The sequence below is a fragment of the Achroia grisella genome, unplaced genomic scaffold (assembly GCF_030625045.1).
Source record: "Achroia grisella isolate CSIRO2021 unplaced genomic scaffold, CSIRO_AGI_Agris_v1 utg794, whole genome shotgun sequence".
Classification (NCBI taxonomy): Eukaryota; Metazoa; Arthropoda; class Insecta; order Lepidoptera; family Pyralidae; genus Achroia; species Achroia grisella.
The window spans coordinates 1,838,779-1,861,478 of NW_026713026.1; the positions used below are offsets into that span (position 1 = coordinate 1,838,779).

At 33.5% G+C, this 22,700-nt stretch overlaps 2 protein-coding genes across 4 annotated transcripts; one reads left to right on the forward strand and one right to left on the reverse strand.

Annotated features, from left to right (window-relative positions):
• Positions 1-1,832: 1,832 nt before the first annotated feature.
• On the reverse strand, positions 1,833-6,700 carry LOC131851670 (uncharacterized). Of its 2 annotated transcripts, none has more exons than XM_059202191.1 (6): positions 6,613-6,700; positions 6,314-6,529; positions 4,826-4,988; positions 4,109-4,210; positions 3,174-3,399; positions 1,833-2,054 (listed from the first exon to the last, which is right to left on the reverse strand). In XM_059202191.1, exons 1-6 carry the CDS (start codon positions 6,627-6,629, stop codon positions 1,864-1,866), a joined length of 915 nt encoding a protein of 304 aa, XP_059058174.1. In that variant the 5' UTR covers positions 6,630-6,700; the 3' UTR covers positions 1,833-1,863. The 2 variants fall into 2 exon arrangements, with proteins under 2 accessions (XP_059058174.1, XP_059058173.1); XM_059202190.1 differs by having other exon boundaries at positions 3,968-4,210.
• Positions 6,701-7,256: 556 nt separating this feature from the next.
• On the forward strand, positions 7,257-18,589 carry LOC131851622 (P2R1A-PPP2R2A-interacting phosphatase regulator 1). Of its 2 annotated transcripts, none has more exons than XM_059202141.1 (4): positions 7,257-7,606; positions 15,418-15,511; positions 16,276-16,460; positions 17,051-18,589. In XM_059202141.1, exons 1-4 carry the CDS (start codon positions 7,542-7,544, stop codon positions 17,379-17,381), a joined length of 675 nt encoding a protein of 224 aa, XP_059058124.1. In that variant the 5' UTR covers positions 7,257-7,541; the 3' UTR covers positions 17,382-18,589. The 2 variants fall into 2 exon arrangements, with proteins under 2 accessions (XP_059058124.1, XP_059058123.1); XM_059202140.1 differs by having other exon boundaries at positions 7,257-7,593.
• The last annotated feature ends 4,111 nt before the right edge of the window (positions 18,590-22,700 follow it).

Consider the following 22,700-nt stretch of genomic DNA (forward strand, 5'->3'; position numbering starts at 1 on the left):
TAAATAAAAAATTACACAGTTATTTATTAACATAATAGATACCACAAGTAGTTTAATAAGTACAAGTAGGGGAAACAAATCTAACTAGGCTAGACCCTGCCTCCCCTAGGAGATTTTACATTTTTTTAAACATCATCACCTAACTAAGTTGGATACACTCAGGACTAATGCTTGTTGTTAGATGAGTTTTGACTAGTCTAAATATAAATTATAGTATTGTTTATATACTTAGTTATTGCTTACAATGTTATTTGTATACTCTGTGGACTGTAGCAATGCAAATGATAAATAGATGAAATTTTAGCACGTTTTTTTGTAAATTTATTATAGTAAAGAGGTTTCACATTGTTATAAGTAGAATAATAATTATAGATGCAGTGACCCTAACGTAAATACAAAATCAAATCAAAAAAACACCTTTACAAATAAATAAATTGCATTGAAATGGTTCTTTTTCTGTTGTCCGACTAAATTTTTGTCTGTCCTTTGGTGCAAAGGTTTTCGTAGTAAACTGGATTTGGAGGTACGACCGAAACAACGTAAGTAATAATTTAAATATTGTTAGTTATTATATCGTTAATCAAAGCTGATATTTTAGAGGAATATTTTTTGCAGCTATATGAATTGACACATTGTTTTATGGAAACAAGTAAACTCGTCATACACTTTTTTATAGTAAAACGCGGGAAACGAGTTTACTTGTTCTGTTGCAAGGCAAACTTGTAAACATAAAAATATCCAATAGATCGTAAATGTCTAATATTAGCGCGAAAATCTAGAAATACACTCGCCCTATGGTGCAATTTGGCGGGAAAGTTCCCGACTACATGTATTATTACACCCAAATTGGTATTGAATTTTAGTAGGTATTTATATTTCATTATTTAAAACAACTTTCAAACTTTTACGAAATCTTAGAAATCATTCTTCGGAAACGAACATTGTTTCGATCAGACACTTATTTTATATAATATCAATAATAGAATAACTATTACTATAATTCTGTTTCTATGATATATGACCCGTAATTAACAATATAAACTGTCCTGTATATTTATTATCACTGGCTGAAGTCAGGTCGAAAAAGAAAGAAATTAGTTACATACAATTATGCAACGAAAACAAGGGTTAAATAGGTATTGTATAATAAAAAAAAATAAGCGTTTCAAGTAGTGTAATCTAGGAGGCATAGATCGACCGTTGAAAGTGGACAAGTCTAATTTTGAGTATTGTTCCTAGATATAATACGTAATATCTGGCAAATGACAGTTAACCGTGCATATTTGAAGCAAGCTATAATTACTGGTTAATAAGTTTCCATAAATTTAAATTCCCATACATTTTTGGTTCCAAATTTAAATTAGAATTTACAACCATGTAATTTACAAGTCGATAGTAAACCTAGATATTGAGAATGACTCTCAAATATTGTTCCTTACTAGTTTATAGATAATAACATGTAAATATATCAACATAAAGCTTGAATATTGGAATGTACATGTAAAATCAAAGACAAAATAGAGAGATCAACGTGCGGTGGGCAGTCTAACAAAACCGATGTAAATAAATAGACAATTGTAAATAAATAATTACATCTGCAACATCCACCAAAACTAATTGTTAACACTTATAGATAATTTTTATTGTTTATTTTTAGCAATTAAAATAAGTCGAAATATTTATAACGTATGAAACAATAATCGATACAATGCATACAACGAATTCACTGTATATAATATACCTTGGATTAATAAATTTTATATTTTTTGCTAATGTTTTTTCCTGCAATATTTGGCTTTTTGGATTAATAATTTTTATAGGCTTTTCTTCTTTAACAATTTCTAATCACCTGTATTACCGGCACTAAATTCTTTCCAAAAGCGGCACTTTATCGGACTTAATTACAGACTTTAAACGTTTATGCGCCAGTCTAGCACTAAAGAATATAAAACTGTAAAGAACCAGTACTATTACAATTCCTGCATAGAAAAATAGATACGGAAACCTTTTTGGAGACCACAAGACTGTATACTTCATTTCTTGGTTATTGCTTTCTGAAAAAAAAAAACAGTTCAAAGTATAGAAAAAAATAATTTTATATAAACTACTTGAGTAAATCTGATCAATCTTAGAGTAATTTATGCGTTATCTTCACAAATTCTTAGAGTAAGATAAGGTAATAAAATTACAGGATAAAAGGTATGACATAAGGTGTAAGCCCTCCAGAATGGCAACTCATAAACGGTATCTCGTGTGTCACACGATAACGTGATATCTGTAGTGCTGTTCATGTATATAGGCCACATCTACCACTTACCATCATGTGGGCCGTGAGCTTGTTTGACATTCCAAGATCAGAAAAAATATCTCAATTAATAAATTATCATGAAGGAAGTTAATAAAATGTAGAAGTATTGATAGATTTATATTATTTTGTATAATTCTACTACCATTAGCATGTATGAAATCACAAATATTTAGTGCGGAAACCTGAGCGCCGCTACTGGAAGCGTTACGACCTTCTCTATTGGTGATCAAATTCCGACCGTTATTGAATCTACAGTTCTACACCCATATTGCGTCTCTGTCAAACAGTCAATACTAGGCCTCCAAACTATATCCGAACTCTATTAAAAGCCTGATCATGCCTCGTTCAGAGACGAAACACGTGTCGCTATATAGGTCTCAATTTATAAACTAATTATCAAGTTTTAATAAATATATCATATCAATTTATGTTTGTTTATTAATAAATGACGACCCCAAACTTCTGTCTCTTAGCGTTCTTGAATAAACTATTTTAGAAATTAGGAAGACTAATAAAGGGAAAATTAACATTTTAAAGATGTTGTTTTGAAGATTAGATATCTATCTATATAATTCAGGAATCAAAATGTATATCCGACTCTTAATTGCTTAGAACCAGAACCCCAAAGGACCCGGTTTTTCGTTGTTTTACGCCAAAAAATGTGAAAGGCCTCTTAATACCTTCGGAATTTGATCACCGAAGAGATAATAGAATTTCATTTTGTGTTAAATGTGTAGTATTTACGTTTAGTACACATTTAAGTCATATATAATTCCGATTTTACATTGATAGTCAATATTTAAAATAAATTGTGTTATCATTTATAGAATATTTTGGTTTTAATTTCATTAAACAAATAAATTACCTATTATTGCTACTCCATATCCTATTTTGCCTGTACCCATTCTGTATGAACATGTTGGTACGAAAATTTCATACAAGGAGTCCTCGTAAAACGGCACACGTAGCACAAAATTTCCGGCTAGCATTTGGTGACTCGAACGTTGTGTTAGATCTTTCTTTTGTTGTACATACTTCGACTCGTGATCATGAGCGCAGAAGTATATGTTCGGATGGATTTCATTGTTTACCTAGAAAAGGAGAAGAATGATGTTATCCGGTTCGAAGGACCAATTTAATAAATAAGGTTAGGAGTCATTATTTTTTATTGATATCTACTTAATTGTATATTATTTATATCATGCACAATATTGATGCAATAGGATGTCGAGTATTGTTGGTGGATGTCTGATTGAAATTACTATCCAATTCAATAGTGAAATGAGTATCTAAAGTTTAATGTGCTTATGTAATAAACTAATTTATTAGAATTTTTCTTAAATGAATAGCCTACTAAAGTTATAAATGCGAAAGTTAGTATTAATGTAGTCACACGGTAACTTATAAAATTATACTTTTATGATTACTTAGTGATTAATGTAAGAATTTAATTAACATTCTATAAAATGAAGTGTTTTATTTTTTTTACTTGTCAATTCGCTTAGATCTTTTAAACTACGCAACGTATTTTAATTCAGTTTTTTGCAATAGATCACTAATTAGGAAGATTCATATCTGTTACATGCATTACAGAAAACCGTTACACCCGTGCAAAGCCGGGTCGGGTAGCTAGTAAGAATTATAAAACAATTTAAATACCTTTTGTACAAAAGCATGTTTGTTAGTCACAGGATAATGAGATACACCGATACGAAGGTTGTTATCTTCAATCTCTGGTTTCTTTGGATATGTGTAGGTGATAGCATTAACTTTGTAAAATGATATATTTCTGAATGTTACCACAGTTGGCTGTTGGAATACTCTCTTAAAATCTTCAATTTTATCTTTCTTTATAGGTTCATTTTCTCCACCTATATCATTGTCGCCAGGGATCCAGACTTGCTGAAACACAATGAAGTAACTAGTTTCAAAAACAAATTCAAATTCATTTATTCACATAGGACCTTTCAGCATCTTGTGCACATCATATTTTTTATCACTACCCTTTATCCTTCCTCCATTTCTGCTTTAATACAAGGTTGAAATATGATTTGGTGAAAAGTCAGTTTTGATGTCTCTTTTTTTCATATTATCGAGTTTCCTTTTGACTAAATATGTTCCTTTTTCATATATTATATTATGGGATAGAATATAATGGACTGACGTAACAAAAATGGAGGAGTTCCTAAATTATTAAAGAAATAAATAAACTACTTTAATCTTTGTCCTATATCCTAATAATAATGTGACCATCGGAAAATAAGATGGTACAGTAAACCGCTAGAACCCCAAGGCCCTAAAATTATTTAAACATTTGAAAAGACAACTAAACTTATATCCATAAAAATATGGCATAATTAATAATAATAGGAACCACATAACTGACTGCATTATGGATTATTATTCATTTAAGATTTGATATATGTTTTGCGACACATAAAAATAACAATATCTCTTATTGAGAATGTATACTAAAATATACAACTTTGCACATTGAAAAATTAGATATATACTTACTACAATAGGATAATTAACATCAAATATGTTGGAAAGCCTCTTCACATATGAATGGAACTGTGGTAAAGTGGATATTGAGCCCTCATCCATCAAATCACCGAGGTATACCAGCACATCTGGTTTGAAGTGGTTCATTACCACAGAGAATGTTGTCTTCAGATATCTACAAAATGTACAAATATCAATGAAATGATAATGTCAATAATTTTTACATATCTTGTAGTCACATAATATTGCTATGGTACTTATGTGTGGAGTGTGATTGCTTGTATTGGTCTGGATGTTTTATATGTATATTATATCTTTTGTCTGTATCCATCCTGCAATCAGTTGAAGACTATGAACAAATGTGGTTGAAGTTATGTCGCAGGTAGAGTTTAATTTCCAGCAGAATAATCATATCTTTAGGTGGTCCTGATTAGTCATTGGGTTCCAGTTACATACACCTTTAAAGGCGATTTATGTTGACAGGGACTATCAGTTGATTGGCCACCACATTAGGGTGATTTACAAGCAGTGTCTTATATTTGGAGCAGCAGTGTTATTGTATATTATAAATTAATAAAACAAATTTTTGTATCTGTTATTTATTAAGCTCTGCTCGGCTTGGTACTAAATGGCACTATGTTAATTGTCCAGGGATATTATTACTATTACAAATTGCTATGGTCTTCCTATCTAGAGTAAGAATAATAATAAAATAAGCAATTGAATCCTCACACTGTACAAACAATTGTATTGACATGATGACTATGATTGTTTGTATTGTTTGTATGTGGTTCCCCACATATTTATGTATTTACAAAATTTGTATCTACTGGGTGTTGTGTAAATTAAATATATGGAATATTTAATTTATGTATTTACAAAAATATAGATTTTAGTACACATAACACAAGCTCTGCACATACTATTATAGTATGTGCAGAGCTTGTGTTATGTGTACTAAACCAAGTCCATTAGGACTTGGTGATAAATCAGGACTTGGCCTGTAGCACTTCCAATCAGTGCTAGTGAATTCAATATGATGGACCCAATAACCTAACTTAAATCTCATTCTTCACTGGTTTCTCACCATTGATTACTCTAACATTCTGCACATCTATAATGGACTTGGTGATAAATCTCACAATCAGTGCTTGATTCAATATGATAGACCCAATATAATATCTCATTTTTTGATTTCTCACTGTTGATTACTTATAAATATTAAATATTATTAAAATAATAAGAGGGTGGTAGGCAAAATATAGTCGAGGACCTATGATTAATGAAATGCAGCATGTTAAAATACAGTAGTATCTGTAAATAATCATTCACTACTTTCCTCGGGTGGATTCTTAGCTTCCTTAAAATTCTAGTAAAATAAAAATTGTTCTTGTACTTTTTATGTACCTATAGCTAATTCAAGTAATATTTAGTAGTAATTATTGTGGATAGTATTAGTAATGCAATTCATATGGTTTTAAGTCTAGGTCTTATACTCACCGGTCGCTATCCCAATTGAAAAGGTAGCTAAGAGGAGGTGGTACCGCCTCGTCTCCCTGTATTTGAGGATCGGCTATGAACAATATTTTAGTACACGAGGGATCATGACTTGGACATTCTAAATTCTGCCAGTACAGTGGCTGCACGAGGTATATCAACCACTCGCAATACAAAGCAGCTGCTAGCAACGCTGCTATGAAGTATTTCACTGTTGTACTATGATAAATAATGTTAGATTAAGTTGATTAATAAGTTAAAGATATGAACACTTAGTTATTAATTATATTCTATTTACTTACCTTCTTCTAAAATACATTTTAAATTATAACATTTTTGTGTAAATTAACAGAAAAGAGCTTTCAAAACAATAATTGAGTCCAATTTGCAATGCAAAGAAAACAAAACAGTTACGCTCCAATACGTGCAGTATTCATCAGAAATAAAATTACAATTTCATGTCATTTCTTTATTATGTGCGTATATATTATGTTAACATTACTTTCATACAAGCTTTGTTTCAAGTGCTATTATATTTATATAATATTCAACTTTAAAGTTATGATCTAATTAAAATAAATTAAAACTTTTTAGTTTATGAATCAACAAAACATTCTGAACAATAAAGGAATGGCCATCGAGTGATTTTGACATTTGTATTTTTGGGTACGATCACGTCAAAATTGTTTTATTTATTAACTTCCACAGAGCAAATAATCACGAGGTGAAAACCACGATTTATTAATAAAAGTAAATATTATGCAAATAATCACTAGTGAATATTGTACTATATTATAAGAGATAAATAAATTTGTTACATAAATTTCATATAATATTAGGTAAAATACAGTAACAGTGTAATAATTTAAAATGTTTTGAGTAATCAATATTATTATGTATTTCATGAACGTTACCTTATTGCGGCGATTTGACAGGTCAGCTTCGTTCGAGCCACTTTTTAGCTTTCTGTATAGCGTATTTTAATTTTATTTCATTATCCTTTGATTTATGCGTAATGATTAATATCTATTTAGCCATATTAGTAGATTTGTTGTTTAATTAGATTGTTTCAATGTGCACTTACAGTGTTATATAAACTGTAGAGCTAATAGTGTCGGCAGTCCCGATGTGTATAACTACATAGTACGTCAGTGATCGAATGGTGGCTGTAAGATAATGGATGTGGATGCTCCTAATATATTGAAAAGGTGCAGCAGCGCACCTCTGATCAATGAGGCGGCCTCTACGGCGGCTATCTCGCCTACCACCAACACAGCGCCCAGGTAAAGTAGACAGGTAATTCGCACGCCTCTGAGTGCGATGTAATTGTTGCTATGTTACCTACCTATTTTCGACGATCGCCCTGGCGCTCTGTGGGTGCTATGCTTCTGTTTAGCTATTTGTTTGTTTATTATGTGTGCTATTAAAATCAAAACTATTGCATATTTTGTTATTGTAATAACATTGTTTTCAATTAAACCGTGCGACGGCGTTGAATGGCGCTCTATTGATAAATATACGAGTGTTGTGGGTTGTGGTGGCCTTTTTAGGTGGCAAGTAGGTGTTTAATTTTATTAATCATCTGAACCTCGTCAATTTGCAATAAAGTGAGCTGTGAGTGTAGTACAAGCTTGTAGTAGGTAATTTATTTTCATTCCTCATAAACAATAGTCATTTCCAATGTTGCAAGATAAATTCAGTTATATTTACATTAAATTAGTTGCATTGTTTAATTGTATTTTATAGTTTATGACTGCAATTTTGTAAGTATATAAATATTAAAGTTGTGTTAATTAAATAATAAATGTTTAATCGGCAACTGGTTGTGATACATGAGTGAATCTTTTTTTTCGTAAACTATTTGCATAGCTATTTCTTTTTCTAGTTTTGACAACTGGTTTTGGAATCCAGTTACAATTTTAAATATGCTCTCATTGCTGAATATTTATGCATAGAAATGTTAAATTAAAAATAAGGAAAATAGGTATTTTGGAAACATTTAATATATACCTTAAGAAACTATGTATAAACCCATCATTCAAAATCAATAGTTTTACGACTGATATAAATTTAAATATAAATTTCTTGTATACAAATAGTCTCTATTCCAATTTCAAAACAATGTTATTAAATTTCTGTAATTAACTATAAGAGGTGTTCAGAAATATGTAAAGTTTTTTAGTTGTCACACATTTTGATGGCCTTTATGGTAGTTTAGGACACTGCTTTACTTCCAGTGGTTACCAGTTCAATTTCTTAAATGATACAAACATTTGTATTGATGATTATGAATATTTGTATCAACCATGTGTTTACAATATATATTATGTATGTTATATATCTTATGTATATATTTAAGCCAAAAAAATACAAGTAACTAAGTATTTGTTGTCTTAGCTTTGGATTAGATGGCACTGTTATTAAATTTTACTGTTAAAACTTAAACTTCTGAGAACTTGTGTAGTGAAATGAGATGATTGCTACATCTGTAGTCAACATTTTTTTAAATCTGTGTGTGTACCAACCAGCACTAATTTATTTAGGCTCAAATATAAAAATACAATAAGATTAAATCAGTCTAGTGATAAGAGCAGATCAGTCCCTACAAGCAGCACTCATTCACGAGTATGACGGATGAGCCAGCCATCACTGCGCTCGAACATATGTTAGGGAGCCCAATGACCTGGGCCACCACGCCGCCACATGTCTGGACATTTTAGTGAGCATGACTACTCATTCCACTCGACCACGTCACAGCTACAAAAATTACTATACCATATAGTTACAGTATTCGGACTTTACATGAGGATGCATGCGGCAATCAATACAAAAGCTGCTACGCTATCATATATCAAGAAAGCAGTATGAAAAATAAATTATAATGTTGTCCGCAAATAAACTTATACTTGCTATATATTGCTATCATCTATAAATTCATCTCATATTGACAAATAACATTGTTTACAACAAAAAAATGCCTAGAATTTAGGTAATTTTTCTTATTAATTAATGATAATATAATGCAGGATAATAAGACGAGCATAGGGTCAGATCAAAGCCCACTCTAACAATTTGCTCAGGAATTGACGGCAAAAGGACTAGCTGGTTAGTGCACCGCCTTATCCGATGTTCGCTGGTTCGATTCCGCGCACCGTACAAATATTTGCATTCATGAGAAAAATTGTTTGTATTGGTCTGGGTGTTCTCTAATGTATATTATTATATGTATTGGCACACAACGTGGAGGGTACAACACAGCTAGACTGGGGGAAGGCGATTGTTAGTAATGTGAACTCATGACTCCATTACTAGCATTTCAGGTTGACCTCCACACGGTTCCCCCTGGAAATCATCGTAATAAACTCCTGGTGAATTTATCACGATGGGCTAACTGACCTGACTTCATGCTCATCTTATCATCCTCCACGGATGCCCCGCCAGCGTAAACCGTTAGCGCAGGCGCGTGCACCATTCCATTATCAACTATAAAAAAAACATAGCTAGACTGAAATATGAACTGAAATGTAAACGTTTTATATTTATCTATTAGATGAGTTGGCACTTCATGCCTATGAGACGGTATTCCGAACAACAAAAAATTATAAATTGTTTTTAAACCAATTGTAAATATAAAGTAGATGAAATTATCTTTATACAAATGAACTTAATATAAGCACTTTTGAATAGACATATCATATTTTTTTCATTTTACTGCATATTCGAAAAGCATAGTCATCACACAAGAAAAAAACGCGTTGCTTTGCTCTTTTAAATAAATGTTGTTCAGCATTACATATTTACGATTGTGTGTAAAAACAAATACTCAATTTCAAATGACACTTACCACGATGTGTTAGAAAAAAGCGCACACAAATTCAAACGGGGATTGAAATTACGACGGCCTGAGCTGTGGTTCAAACCCCTAGTGATGCCCTGAGACTAAAGTCGTATCCGTCAGGCGGCAGTTGACCTTCAGCCGCTCCATAAATCCTTCTGCGGGTTTGGAGTGTCATCTCCACTCGCCTCCTATCATCCGGTGAAGCTGTAAAGACCAGCAGCAGCATTTTTTTAGGGATGATAATGAAACAGAGCGGCCTCCTGCGCTAACGGTTTACGCTGGCGGGGCACCAGTGAAGAATGATAAGATGAACAGGAGGTCAGTTAGCCCATCGTGTATCATGATGGTTTCCAGGGGGAATCGCGTGGAGGTCAAACTGACATGGTACATTGCTAGTAATGGGGGACATGAGTCCACATTACTAACAACCCCCCCCCCCCCAGCTAACAGCATTAGTAGTCCGAAAAAAAATCAGGGGTATTTAAAGTGATTTTAAAAATTTAGATCTCGTTATTTTTAGGTATAAACACTATCAAAGGTATGTCACGTGATAAATACATCAGGTGATAATGGTTGCTATTTGGTTACATTATATTTACTGCTCACTGATAATTATAAATCACTAGTTTTGGCCGCGGTTGCATTTGCGTGAAATTTACATCTCATGTATTATTCTGATGTAAGCAAAGTACATATACTGTAAAGATTCATCTAAATTCGTTCAGTTCCTTTTGCGTGAAAGAGTAAGAAACATATGTTCATCCCTCTATCCATCCATACACACAAACTTTTGCGTTTATAATATTTGTTATGTATGATAATGTATTGGTGCGCTTAGGGTTTACACTGGCGGAGTACCAGTGGAGATAGGATGAGCATGTTGGCAATTTTTTTTTTTGTTTATTATAATTTAGCATTGAAAAACACATACAACCCTAAATTGTCACCCTTCTATCATCAACCCCTATTTTTTAATAGCTATATTACTCTTCAATTTATATGGCAAAACGTTTGCCGGGACAGTATGATATTTACAATTCAGATGGCTGGCGCCATCTAACATCAAGCTACGCAAAGCTACTGTAGTAACTTATGGGTATTAGACTACTAATATAAATACGTAGTTACTTTTTTTGTAAATACACACATAATATACATAGAATATGGTCAAACTTATAAAAGCAAGCATATTTATGAATATAAATATTTCTACTGTGCAAGGAATCGAACCCGCGACTATCGGAAGTAAGGCGGTCTGCTAAATCGCTAGACCATTGAGGTTATATATTAATATAACGCAAGTAAGCCGACACTATAAAACTTTATGCGTCAATTTATATTTTTTAACTAGTGACTCGCCCCGGCTTCGCACGAGTTTATTTTTCTGAAGCGCACTGCGTGGTTCTAATTGGGATATACGGCAGTCATTTTTTATTTATGTATATTTTATTTATTTCTTTTATATAATCGAGATATATTGTTCATAGATTTATATACTTCAGCCTTTCTCATTATATATGTATAACTAGCTGTACCCGCGACTTCGTCCGCGTAAAATGACGATACTTTCGTATAACCTTTCTTCTCCCCTCTAAACCTCTTGAAACCCTTTATTCGCATTAAAAAGTAGACTAAACTATCTGTTTACGAAATTTTATTTCTTTCGGTTCAGTAGTGTTGGCGTGAAAGCGAGACAGTTTCTTTCTTTCTTTATAATTTCTAAGGATTGCTTTTTAAGATACGACAAAAGTTTTAATTGTTTAATTCTTTCTTTATAATATTAGTAAGGATGATAGATTTTTATACTTCAGAGTTTAAGATACGACAAAAGTTTTAATTGTTTAATGTGTTTCTCTGGAGTACTGCAGCTGGTGGAATTATTCATTACATCATGTTATCATTGTCACTGTAAACATCGGCCAGTTATTTTAATAAGCAGTCATTGGGTGCGATTAGATTTCTTATGTTGGCAATACTCACATTACGCACGTGTTTCTCGGGTGTCGAGGACTGTATCATTCCATCTCTGTTGAGCAAAGCCTATTACCCACTAAACGATTACTTGAATGACGAGCGTGCATGGCAATAGTTGTTCATGCACGGGATTTCCATTTAATGTTAGACAGACACCTATATAAATATACAATGTAAATAAACTGGCTTTAAAAAAAAAGTAATTCAATTGAGTTTCTTGCCAGTTCTTCTCAATTGGATCAATATACTGAACTGGGCGGTAGTGAAATATTATAATATTTAAAATTTTACGTTTATAAGCAGCTAAATTGTCCTACACAAATAAATGATTTTTGAATTTGAATTTGTCGAAAAATGAATTTTTGCCGTGTTTTTTTTATGCAATTTATATGGCTGTCGTGTTTTTTTATAGTGTTTTTTTTTTGTTCATGATAATGGAATGGTGCACCCGCCTGCGCTAACGGTTTACGCTGGCGGGGCACCAGTGGAGGATGATAGGTTAAGCATGAGGTCAGGTCAGGTAGCTGAAGGTAAATTACCAGGAATTTATCACAATGGTGTGCAGGGCAATTGTGTGGAGGTGGAACTATCATGGTATATTGCTAGCAGTCAGGCTACAATCCCCTATCCTATTGTACATATAAATATGTATGTAAATAAATTTATTGTTGACTAGCTGTACACGCGACTTCGTCCACGGGATTTTAACTTTATTTTTCTAAAATAAAAAATAATAATCTAAAAGATAAGTATACAAAGTTACTCCTAATTACATGAGCTACTTGCCAAAAAATGTCCTGTCAAAATCGGTCCAGCCATTTCAGAGATTAGCCGGAACGAACAGACAGACAGACAAAAATTCTAAAAAATATTATTTTGGTGTAATTTAGATTCATATGCACGTAGGAAAAAAACTGTTATTTCAATATTACAAACAAACATTCCAATTTTATTTATATGTATAGATTTTGAATTGATCATACATGAACAGCTACGGACGACTGATTACCCTATTGCTAGCAATGTCCCATATCAGACATCCACGAGATTCCTCCTGGAAACCATTGTTCCTGATGAATTTCTCATGATGAGCTAACTGACCTGACTTTATGCTCATCCTATCATCCACTGGTGGCCCGCCAGCGTAAACCATTACCACAGGCCATTGCACCATACCTTTATCATTAAAAAAAAACACCTACGGACGTTATCAAGTGACGCCTACGATACCGCTTATGCGTTGTCATTCCTGAGGACCAAGATGTCATGCCTCTTATCCTGTAATTTCACTTATCTTACCTTCCAACCGAAATATGAAACGATTGAAATGTTTTGTTTATTTGCATACGTACACGGTACACAGTGAAGGTCATGTAACATTTGTAGATTAGCATAGCTTACAAAGCAAGTTGATTGGCAGCTGATAGAGGTAGACAGATGATATTTATTTATATTCTGTATTAACTATATCCCGTGGCGTTTCTTGCCTGAATTATATTATTATTTTTAATAATAGTATTACTATCAGAACAATTCACACAGCGCCATCTAGTCTCAAGTTAAGTCACTAAAGCTTGGTGTGGGAACTATTTATCTGATACAAATAAATTTATATTACAATATATATGTAAACAGCCAGACCGATATAAACAATCATACTCATGAATATAAGCATGTCGTGCAAGGAATCGAACCCGCGACCATCGGAACTAAGGCGGTGTGCTACACAGCTAGACCACCGATGCCGTCGAATTACAAGTACGTTATATGTTGCATTACTGATAATATAGATTTCTATAGACAAAGGCAGACAATCGGTCATGTATTCGAGTTCGTGTAGTACAATGACGGCCTCACCGCCTTATTTCCGATGGTCGCGGGTTCGATTCGTCTCCTAAACTAGCTGACCCGCGCAACTTCGTCTGCGTTTCATTTCCTCACCTTTTGCAATGTTTTTTTTAGTTCCGCTCCTATTGGACGTAGCGTAATGTTATATAGCTAAAACCCGTCCTCGACAAATGGACTATCCTACACAAAAATATTTTTTCAATTCGAACTAATTCCTGAGATTAGCGCGTTCAAACAAACAAACAAACTCTTTAGCTTTATAATTTAGTATTAGTATAGATGTAGTATGTTTTTTTATAGGAGATATTGAAATGGTAAACTCGCCTGCGCTAACGGTACAACGGTACGCCAGTTACCGTTAAGGGGCACCACTGGGGAATGATAGGATGAGCTTGAAGTGTGATCAGTTTGGCCTTCGTGGCGAATTTTCTGGAAATTTACCACGATGGTTTCCAGAAGGGACCGTGCGGAGGTCGAACTATCATGGTATAGTGCTAGCAATGGGGCTCCAGTCCTCATTATTAACAATCCCCTACCCACTATGTTATATATTGTACATATATACTATATATTAACATATATACTATATATTTGAATAAATTATTTTTTAATTTAATAACTTATGTGGGGGGGGATGGTTAGTTATGTGGACTAATAACCACATTACTAGCAATGAACTATATCAGGTTGACCTCCACGTGGTTCCCCCTAGAAACCATCATGATAAATTCATGGTGAATTTATCACGAGGGGCTACCTGACCTGACCTCGTACTCATTATCATCTCAGCTTAGCTTCGCTCCTATTGAACGTAGCATAATGTTATATTGCTTAAAGCCAATAAAAAATATTTTTTCAATTCAAACCAGTAGTTCCTGAGATTAGCGCGTTCAAACAAACAAACTCTTCAGTTTTATAATATTAGTATAGATGTAGTATATTTTTTTAAACGGGAGATATTGGAATGGTCAATTTGCCCATTTGGTTGAAATCTGGTCAGTTTGCCCTTCGTGGCGTTTACTGGAAATTGTCTGCGAGGATTTCTAGCGGGGACCCCGTGGAGGTAGGTCGACTTCATCGTGGTATATGCTAGCAGTGGGGCTCCAGTCCTCATTATTAACAATTCCCTACACACTATGTTATATATTGTACATATTTTATATGAATAAATTATTTTTCAATTTAATATCATAAGTGGGGGGAATTGTTAGACATGTGGACTAATAACCACATGAACAGGAACTATGTCAGGTTGACCTCCACGTGGTATCCCCTGGAAACCATCATGTTAAATTCATGGAGAATTTATCACGACGGGCTACCTGACCTGACCTCGTACTCATTATCATCCCCCACTGGTACCCCGCTAGCGTATCGTTATCGCAGGCGAGTGCACTATTCCATTATTATCCATACGAAAAAAAAATAAGTGTACTGCTTATTACAGGAATACGTTCTTCAACATGTTTAGTAACAACAACGTGTCGCGCACCCGCCGGCACAGCGGCAGCTTCAGTCCGCTCGCCTGCCAACCGGTCACGGTTAGTACATTTTGAACCTTATTTGTATCGCACTATCGCTTTTATCCTAGTAGAGTCACTACTTTTGTATTTATGTACAAAAGTAACCTGTATCGTTAAGAAAACAGGTGTACAGACAGTTGCATTCACTTTATATACTAGTTAGCCCGCGGTTTTACCCGCGTTAAATTTCAATATAAAATATAGCCTATGTTATTCTGATGCATTAGCTATATTACTGTAAAGTTTCATCAAAATCCGTTCAGTAGTTTTTCGGAGTCTTGAAAGAGTAGTAAACATTCATACCCATAGGCCCCCTTGCCCTGACTTCAACTTCGAGACCAAAAACTCCGGAGAACTGGGTTTAAGCCATTATTATAGGCTCTGTTGAATGACTACAATGTATGGACTTAATTACAATTTTAACTCTTGTACAAACTGGTCTGTTCGGGTTACTGATAATTATTTTCTTTTGACAAAAAAGCAATAGCATATTGCTTATGGTCACGATATTCTCCCTAATTGAATTTAAAAATGACTCTGTGTTTTTGTAATCATGTACAAGCACAGTTCAGTTCTTCTTAGCTCGTATGCATTACGAATTGACGTTAGATTCGATATGAGTGGCTCATTTGAAAAGAATAAGAGCTGAGTTTCTTTTCCGTTCTTCTTAACTCGAATTCACTCTGAACTGACGGTAGATTTGATATCATAAGAGTCTCTAATAGACTTGCATGAATATAGATATTTTGATTTAATTTGATCTGTATTTATGAAACTGTCAGAACTCGTGGGGTCCTCGACTCACGCCGCGTGTTAACCAGCTGCGGGCGGAGGAATGCGCAGATGTGAGCAATACAAGGGAAGTTGCGCACGAAAGGGAAGTACACTCCGCCATGCAGATGGGCCAGTCCTGCGAGGATCTCACCCTCGTCACCGGAATTTCCAATTCGCCTACCAGGCTACAAAGGTAAGTACTCCACTCCAAAATCTAAAGTTACAACTAAATTATTGAAAAGAGTAACACGCAAGTTTCTTGCTCGTTTTTCTTGTTATGAGAAAGGTTACCGAATGAGTGGTAGATTAAAAAAATAAGTAATGTGTATTCAAAAGTGCTTAAATGTAAGTTTATTTGGGAATTTGACTAGCGACCCGCTCAGGCTTTGCACGGGCCTGATATTTGAACGAAATTTTCATTTTGATTTAACGATTTGTTTTTAAAGAATTAAGAAACTGTGTTGATATGTTAGTCAGTCAGTAAAGTTCTTCTTGTATTAAAACTAAAATATCTCCCCTAAAGTGTTCGTTGAAATCAAATGATGTAGCTCCGTTCCTATTGGTCGTCGAGTGATGTTATATAATATACATTTCTAACAGTGATAGTATTTTTAAAATCGAATCAGCAGAACCGTTCATTACCCCCAAACAAATGTACAAACTTTACCTCTTTATAATATATACTAAAGAGGTTAAATTTATATTATTATATACTTAATTTGATCTATATGGTATTGTAGTATAAGTTGGTATTCGTGATACTTGACTGTTTTATCATTCCAGATTTTCTCCAGTCGTGTCTCCATCCCCGACGCGAAAATACACAACGCGGCGAAGCCTCTCGCCCATCGCGATCCGAGCGTCCAGCTTCAGTCCTGTGAGCAGTCGACCGAACATGTTCGTCGCGAAACGGCGGTGCGACGAGACCGACTCCCCGCTGTCCAAACGTATGTGCACCTCAGACAGATTGACCCCCTCAACGCCCGGGACGCCTGACTCTGATTCCCTAGAATGCACCTTCAGGCCCGTCTCTCCCAGGGCCCAACCCATGAACGAGTCACCGAACGAGTCACAAGACAGACAGGATAACCACAAATCACCCAACCCCAGCTAATAGTGTGTGCAGCGCATGGACAATTTAGTCCAGGAATTTCAAGTTTCACTATGTACCTAATGGTAATGAATATAAAGTTGAATTCTGTACTATTTACCGTTAGGTCTAAATTGGGGGTTGTATATGTTGCAAGTTGAGTTTTAGAGGCATTGTATCGCCTGTCAACTAGTGTTATTAGACATTTTAAACCTTATTGTAATCATATTTACAATCAATTCATATTAACATTTAAAGTGGTCTACTAATTTCGTAGAACATACATTAACTTTAAACTCAAACAAAACTATTTTACAGCTGTTCGAAAAAAATATATAGTTTTTGCTATTAAGCATGGAATATATGTAAGTTATTCACTTTTTTTCTGTTTATACATTTAGGAAAGTCACAGAGAGAGGCCATACAGCCGATGTAATATTTATTCAATTGCGTTTTTTATTTGTGTATTGTCACTATTGTGAGATACTGTTGTCCCAGGTATAGCGATATTCAACTTTATGCCAGTCACTTAACAATGAAATTCCTGGGCTATTGGTACATAGTGATTAGAACAGGTACTAAATGGTCGTGGTTAGCAAGTCAAAAGTGGACATATTACACTCTATATAGGGTTCAAATTGCATGTGTTTGTTCCGATACACTGAACTAGATTACACCAATATAAAAATGTTCCTAATATTGAAGTAGTTTAGGAACGAACATAAAGCGAACACCCTGTTAATAGCCAAAGCATTCTAAACTTTATTGTAAATATGTTAGGTGCGTTTCTATGTATTGAACGCAGTATTGTATATAATTTATATTGATAAGAGAATGTAGCCATAAATATAATTGAACGTGTTGTAACAAAATGTAGCAGGCGTACATTTTACATTGTTATTGATTTCGTCCGCCGATTTTTTTTTATTTATTACGAATTTACCGAGTATCTCGACGTTTCAAGTTTGGAATCTGCGCCGCTTGCCCGTATTAGTGCGAATTTATAGATGTTTAAGGCTAGTTTTGTTGTGGGTTGCCACTACATTAATATTTGTAACCTACATACATGCATATTTGTTTTGTTTATTATTTTAATGTGACCATATGTGTTGTTTTATAATTTAAGCTACAAAGGCGTCGAGGTTCTCTCTAATTTAGAGGTAAATATCTGTAATGTTGGGTTTATGGCGACTGTACACGGGCAGCTTTTTCAGCCGATTAGTTATGTGCAATTTACCGCACCACCTGAAAATAAATTATGTAACGCTGTGGGAATGGTTTCTTATTGTAAATAGATACTAGCCTGTACACGCGACTCTAGTGTTGCTTAGCTATTCTGATTGGAAAGATTAAAATGTGTAGTTCTGTGATAAATAGGCACCGTTTCAGAATTACAATTGCGAACCATGCATATAATTGCAATTCTTAAATAATCCATACAAAGTCCCAAACATTTTGATTGCATTGTTACACTTGAGAATTGTTGGCATATATCATAGGATTACATAATTAAGTATGAGAAGTCTTGTATGATATACTATAATACATAAAATATAATATAATAAATGGAAAATTATAGTTTGTAATGTTGAAGGTGCAAGCTGCCTGTGTACGATTGCTCCAAGACTTAACTATTCATCCTCATTTTTATTGTGTTCATTGAGTCACATAGTATAGATGTACGGGATAACTCTAAGCCACTAGCAACACTCAATATGAAGTATACAGTAGGGTTGCCATACTAAATAAATATAAATTCAACTGCACATTAAATAAAGTTGTATCTGATATGAAAATATTAAATTGGGGTAATGTATATATTAAACTCTGTCACCCTCAATCAACGATGAATCTTACGGGAAATAAGCGTTGGCAACCCTACTCACATAGAAAATTGTTATTATGTCCAAAGTATTTGCATTTAATACACTCATAGCTTTGCAGGTACTTTGAAGTGCTAATATAATGTATCATTTACTGATTAAAACACAATTAGATGTCACATGGGATCTTAGCTAGTTTTTAATGTCTCCATATAATTTTGATGTCTAAATACTTTAATAACTTCTGAACATGTTACCCAACTTATCTGTTCCGTTTTATCCTACCCTTACTTCATTTAATATATATTATATATATATTGAATTATATTACATTATCAAATGTATAGGCAGTATAATATGATGTCTATGCCATTTAAGCATTTGAAAATAAATACTTACTGTACTACATTATATTGGTTGTATATGTAAAATATACATATAATTCTATATGTGATAATATAATGTAAGTATACCAATTTGGGTTAATTATTTGTATAAAGCAATATCATTTATAACCAGAGAGATCAAGAGATGAGAAATTATTGACCATTGATAAAAATTGATATGAAATAATAATAGTAATGTAATATATTACTGGAATTGGTAGAATTTTTTTATTATTATACGGAGTTAGTAGTAAAGGGTATATTAATCTGAACACAGTGGTACTAATGAAACTGAAGAGCTATCCCAAAGAATAAGCAAATGCGAAATTTAAAATTATTTAGATCATTTCATACTAAGATTCAGCCATCATTGCATCTACCACATTAGTGACCCGCCTCACCACACCACCAATGTTCACTTTATAGCGAGCATTATGTTTCAAGTTACTCCACTACTAACAAATAGTTGGCACAAATTTTTAGCGTCCTAAACAATTTTTTCACCCGTAGTCTGTCACTGGGTCTCTCTTTAGTGTACTTATTACGACTAACATCGTTTAATTGAACATGTATATGTAGAAAATATAAATTGTTATTCACACACACTCGTACTGGGTAGGTGAAACGTTTTGTATTGTATCTATGTAGATTACATAGCCCTGATATTAAAATTAACAGTGTAATATTATAATGTATGGTTTCATAGTGCATATTGTAGTTATTTTATACCAAATAGGTTATTATATTATCAAATATTTCTAAACTAGATGGTTGTATATGAAATTTTCGAAAATAGAATATTTGGTTTATTTTGTCAGTTTATGATCTTATTGATACACTTTCAGACACCGACCCGTTACTATGTTGTTAACTTGTTAATGGGGAATTCCTTTTTTAATTACACACCATATAACGGGCACTGTCTCTCACTAGGACGTGTCAGTACGTCAGCACAATATAATTTAATATATTTTTGATATGAAATATTCCACCCGCTCCAGGTTCCAGGGCGCAGCAGAAATTTAAAAAATGTAGGTATACATATGTATGTCCTACACGTACACAAAAGTTTGACGTTTGACGTATTTATACGTCCCGCTCGGTTAACAGGTTAAAATTAATGGTTTGTTTCACCCGTCTGCGGTACCTAACGGTAGTTAGGTATACTCTGGCGGGGCTCCAGCGGGAAATAATATTAAATGGTGCCGAATTAACCCAAAAATAATGACTATTGTTTCCTGAGGTAGAGGGAGGAATATAATATTACATATAGAGCAGAGCAGATCCGGCCACGCTTTGCTGTGGATAACAGTCGCTTTATATATAAAAAACAGTTGCAATTTTATTGCGACTATAAGCTATCCTATCTTTTAAGTTGGATCAAATTGCACATAATGTGCAAATCAAATTTGTAGTTTAGGAGTCCATCGCGGACAAACAACGTGACACGTAATTTTTATATATAAAGATTTACATACCTTATTGCTAGCAAAGGAACCACTACTCCATGTAACTGAGGCACCCCTGTTCCTCAACTTCAATTATTGCAATTTAAATTGTTAATTTCTTTCTCTCAACTTAGAAAATAGGTCGAAAGAAGGGAATAAAACAAATGATTACCTAAAGTAGATTGAATATTGTTTTATGTGTGTTAAATATATTTATATTAAAAAATATTTTTTTATGAATAAGTCTGAATATATTTGATAATATAATAACCGTTCAAAAGGTAAATATAACAAATGGTAGTATGGTAAATATTAAATTACATTATAATGTAGTTTATGTGACCACCATATATAAGGAGGTTATTACACTATAGCTAGGATTTTCACGTGTGTTAATTGTTATGGAGTCATATGTTCCAATCCAACCTAAGATATACTCAGTAATACAAACTACTTAACGCGTCATGAATGTAATCATTGAATCATCTGCAACTGAAAGTACAACCTATTTGAACCTTTAATGGTGATAATACAAAGCTGAATTTTGTTTGTTTCCTGTCGGTAAAATGAATTACATTATGTATCACGAAATAAAATTCGAATTACATGACATGATAGAAAAGATATTATTTGAATGTTTTACACGTTGAAGACCGCATTGGAAAATCTTATTCCTCACATAGGGACCGGCATTTTTTTATTGTTAATTACGTATATTATTTTTTAAATATGTTTTTGGTGTACAATAATTTGAGGTAGACATTATTTAACCTCTGATTTATTTCAATTAAAGTGCCCACGGGTGATAACCCGGTCACAACGTGTAAATTTACTTTGTTGCGGAGTGACCCACCGGTGAGCATGAGGTCTTTAACGTGTTCATACTGATGGTATAAATTCATTTTTATTAATTGAAATGCAATAAATATAATTAGCAGAACCAACTAAGCAACGTTTATATTTGCTCCTTGGTCGACATCTACCTACTTGTATTGTTTATTAAAGTTGTTAACGTTAATATTTAATATCTGCATGAATTTATGTACTTTTGCAAATTACATGTAATCAAATGATAAGGCAGTTATTACACTATCATATTTATAGGGTCATATATCATATCAGTCATATATAAGATATTAAATATTAATAGGCCATGTTGTCATTCTCTTTTTATTATTATGCTAATACATAATCTCCGTATGTATAATGGTTTGTTGGATTACCTCAAATACACTACAGAATGAGTTCTGTAAAATGTTTTATTACAATTGTCACTTACAAAGTAATTAGAGTAGGAACAGAGAAGATTGAATAGTTCACTCAAGTTAAGGATATTTTTTTGGCGGTTCCCTTATCATAGCTGCCAGGTAGGAGCTGGTCTTTAAGTCTTGCCGCGAATTTAGAGCCGGCTATATTCGTCCGGTTAAGGTGTAAAGGCTACTAGCGGTACACAATGCAAAAGATAGAAAAAAAAATCTTAAAACTTGAGTTAGCTATTTTAAACCTATAGATGAATACCAACTATTATTGTGTCCAAATTATCTCATTATGCCTATATATATACCTATACAGTGGAGTAGGTATGTTTTGTAACATTTTTTATGTATAATTTTGAAGTCGTTTGATTCCCGACTTCAGGAAATACCATTTTGTTTAAAGTGATTAAATCACAGTATAAATTTGTAT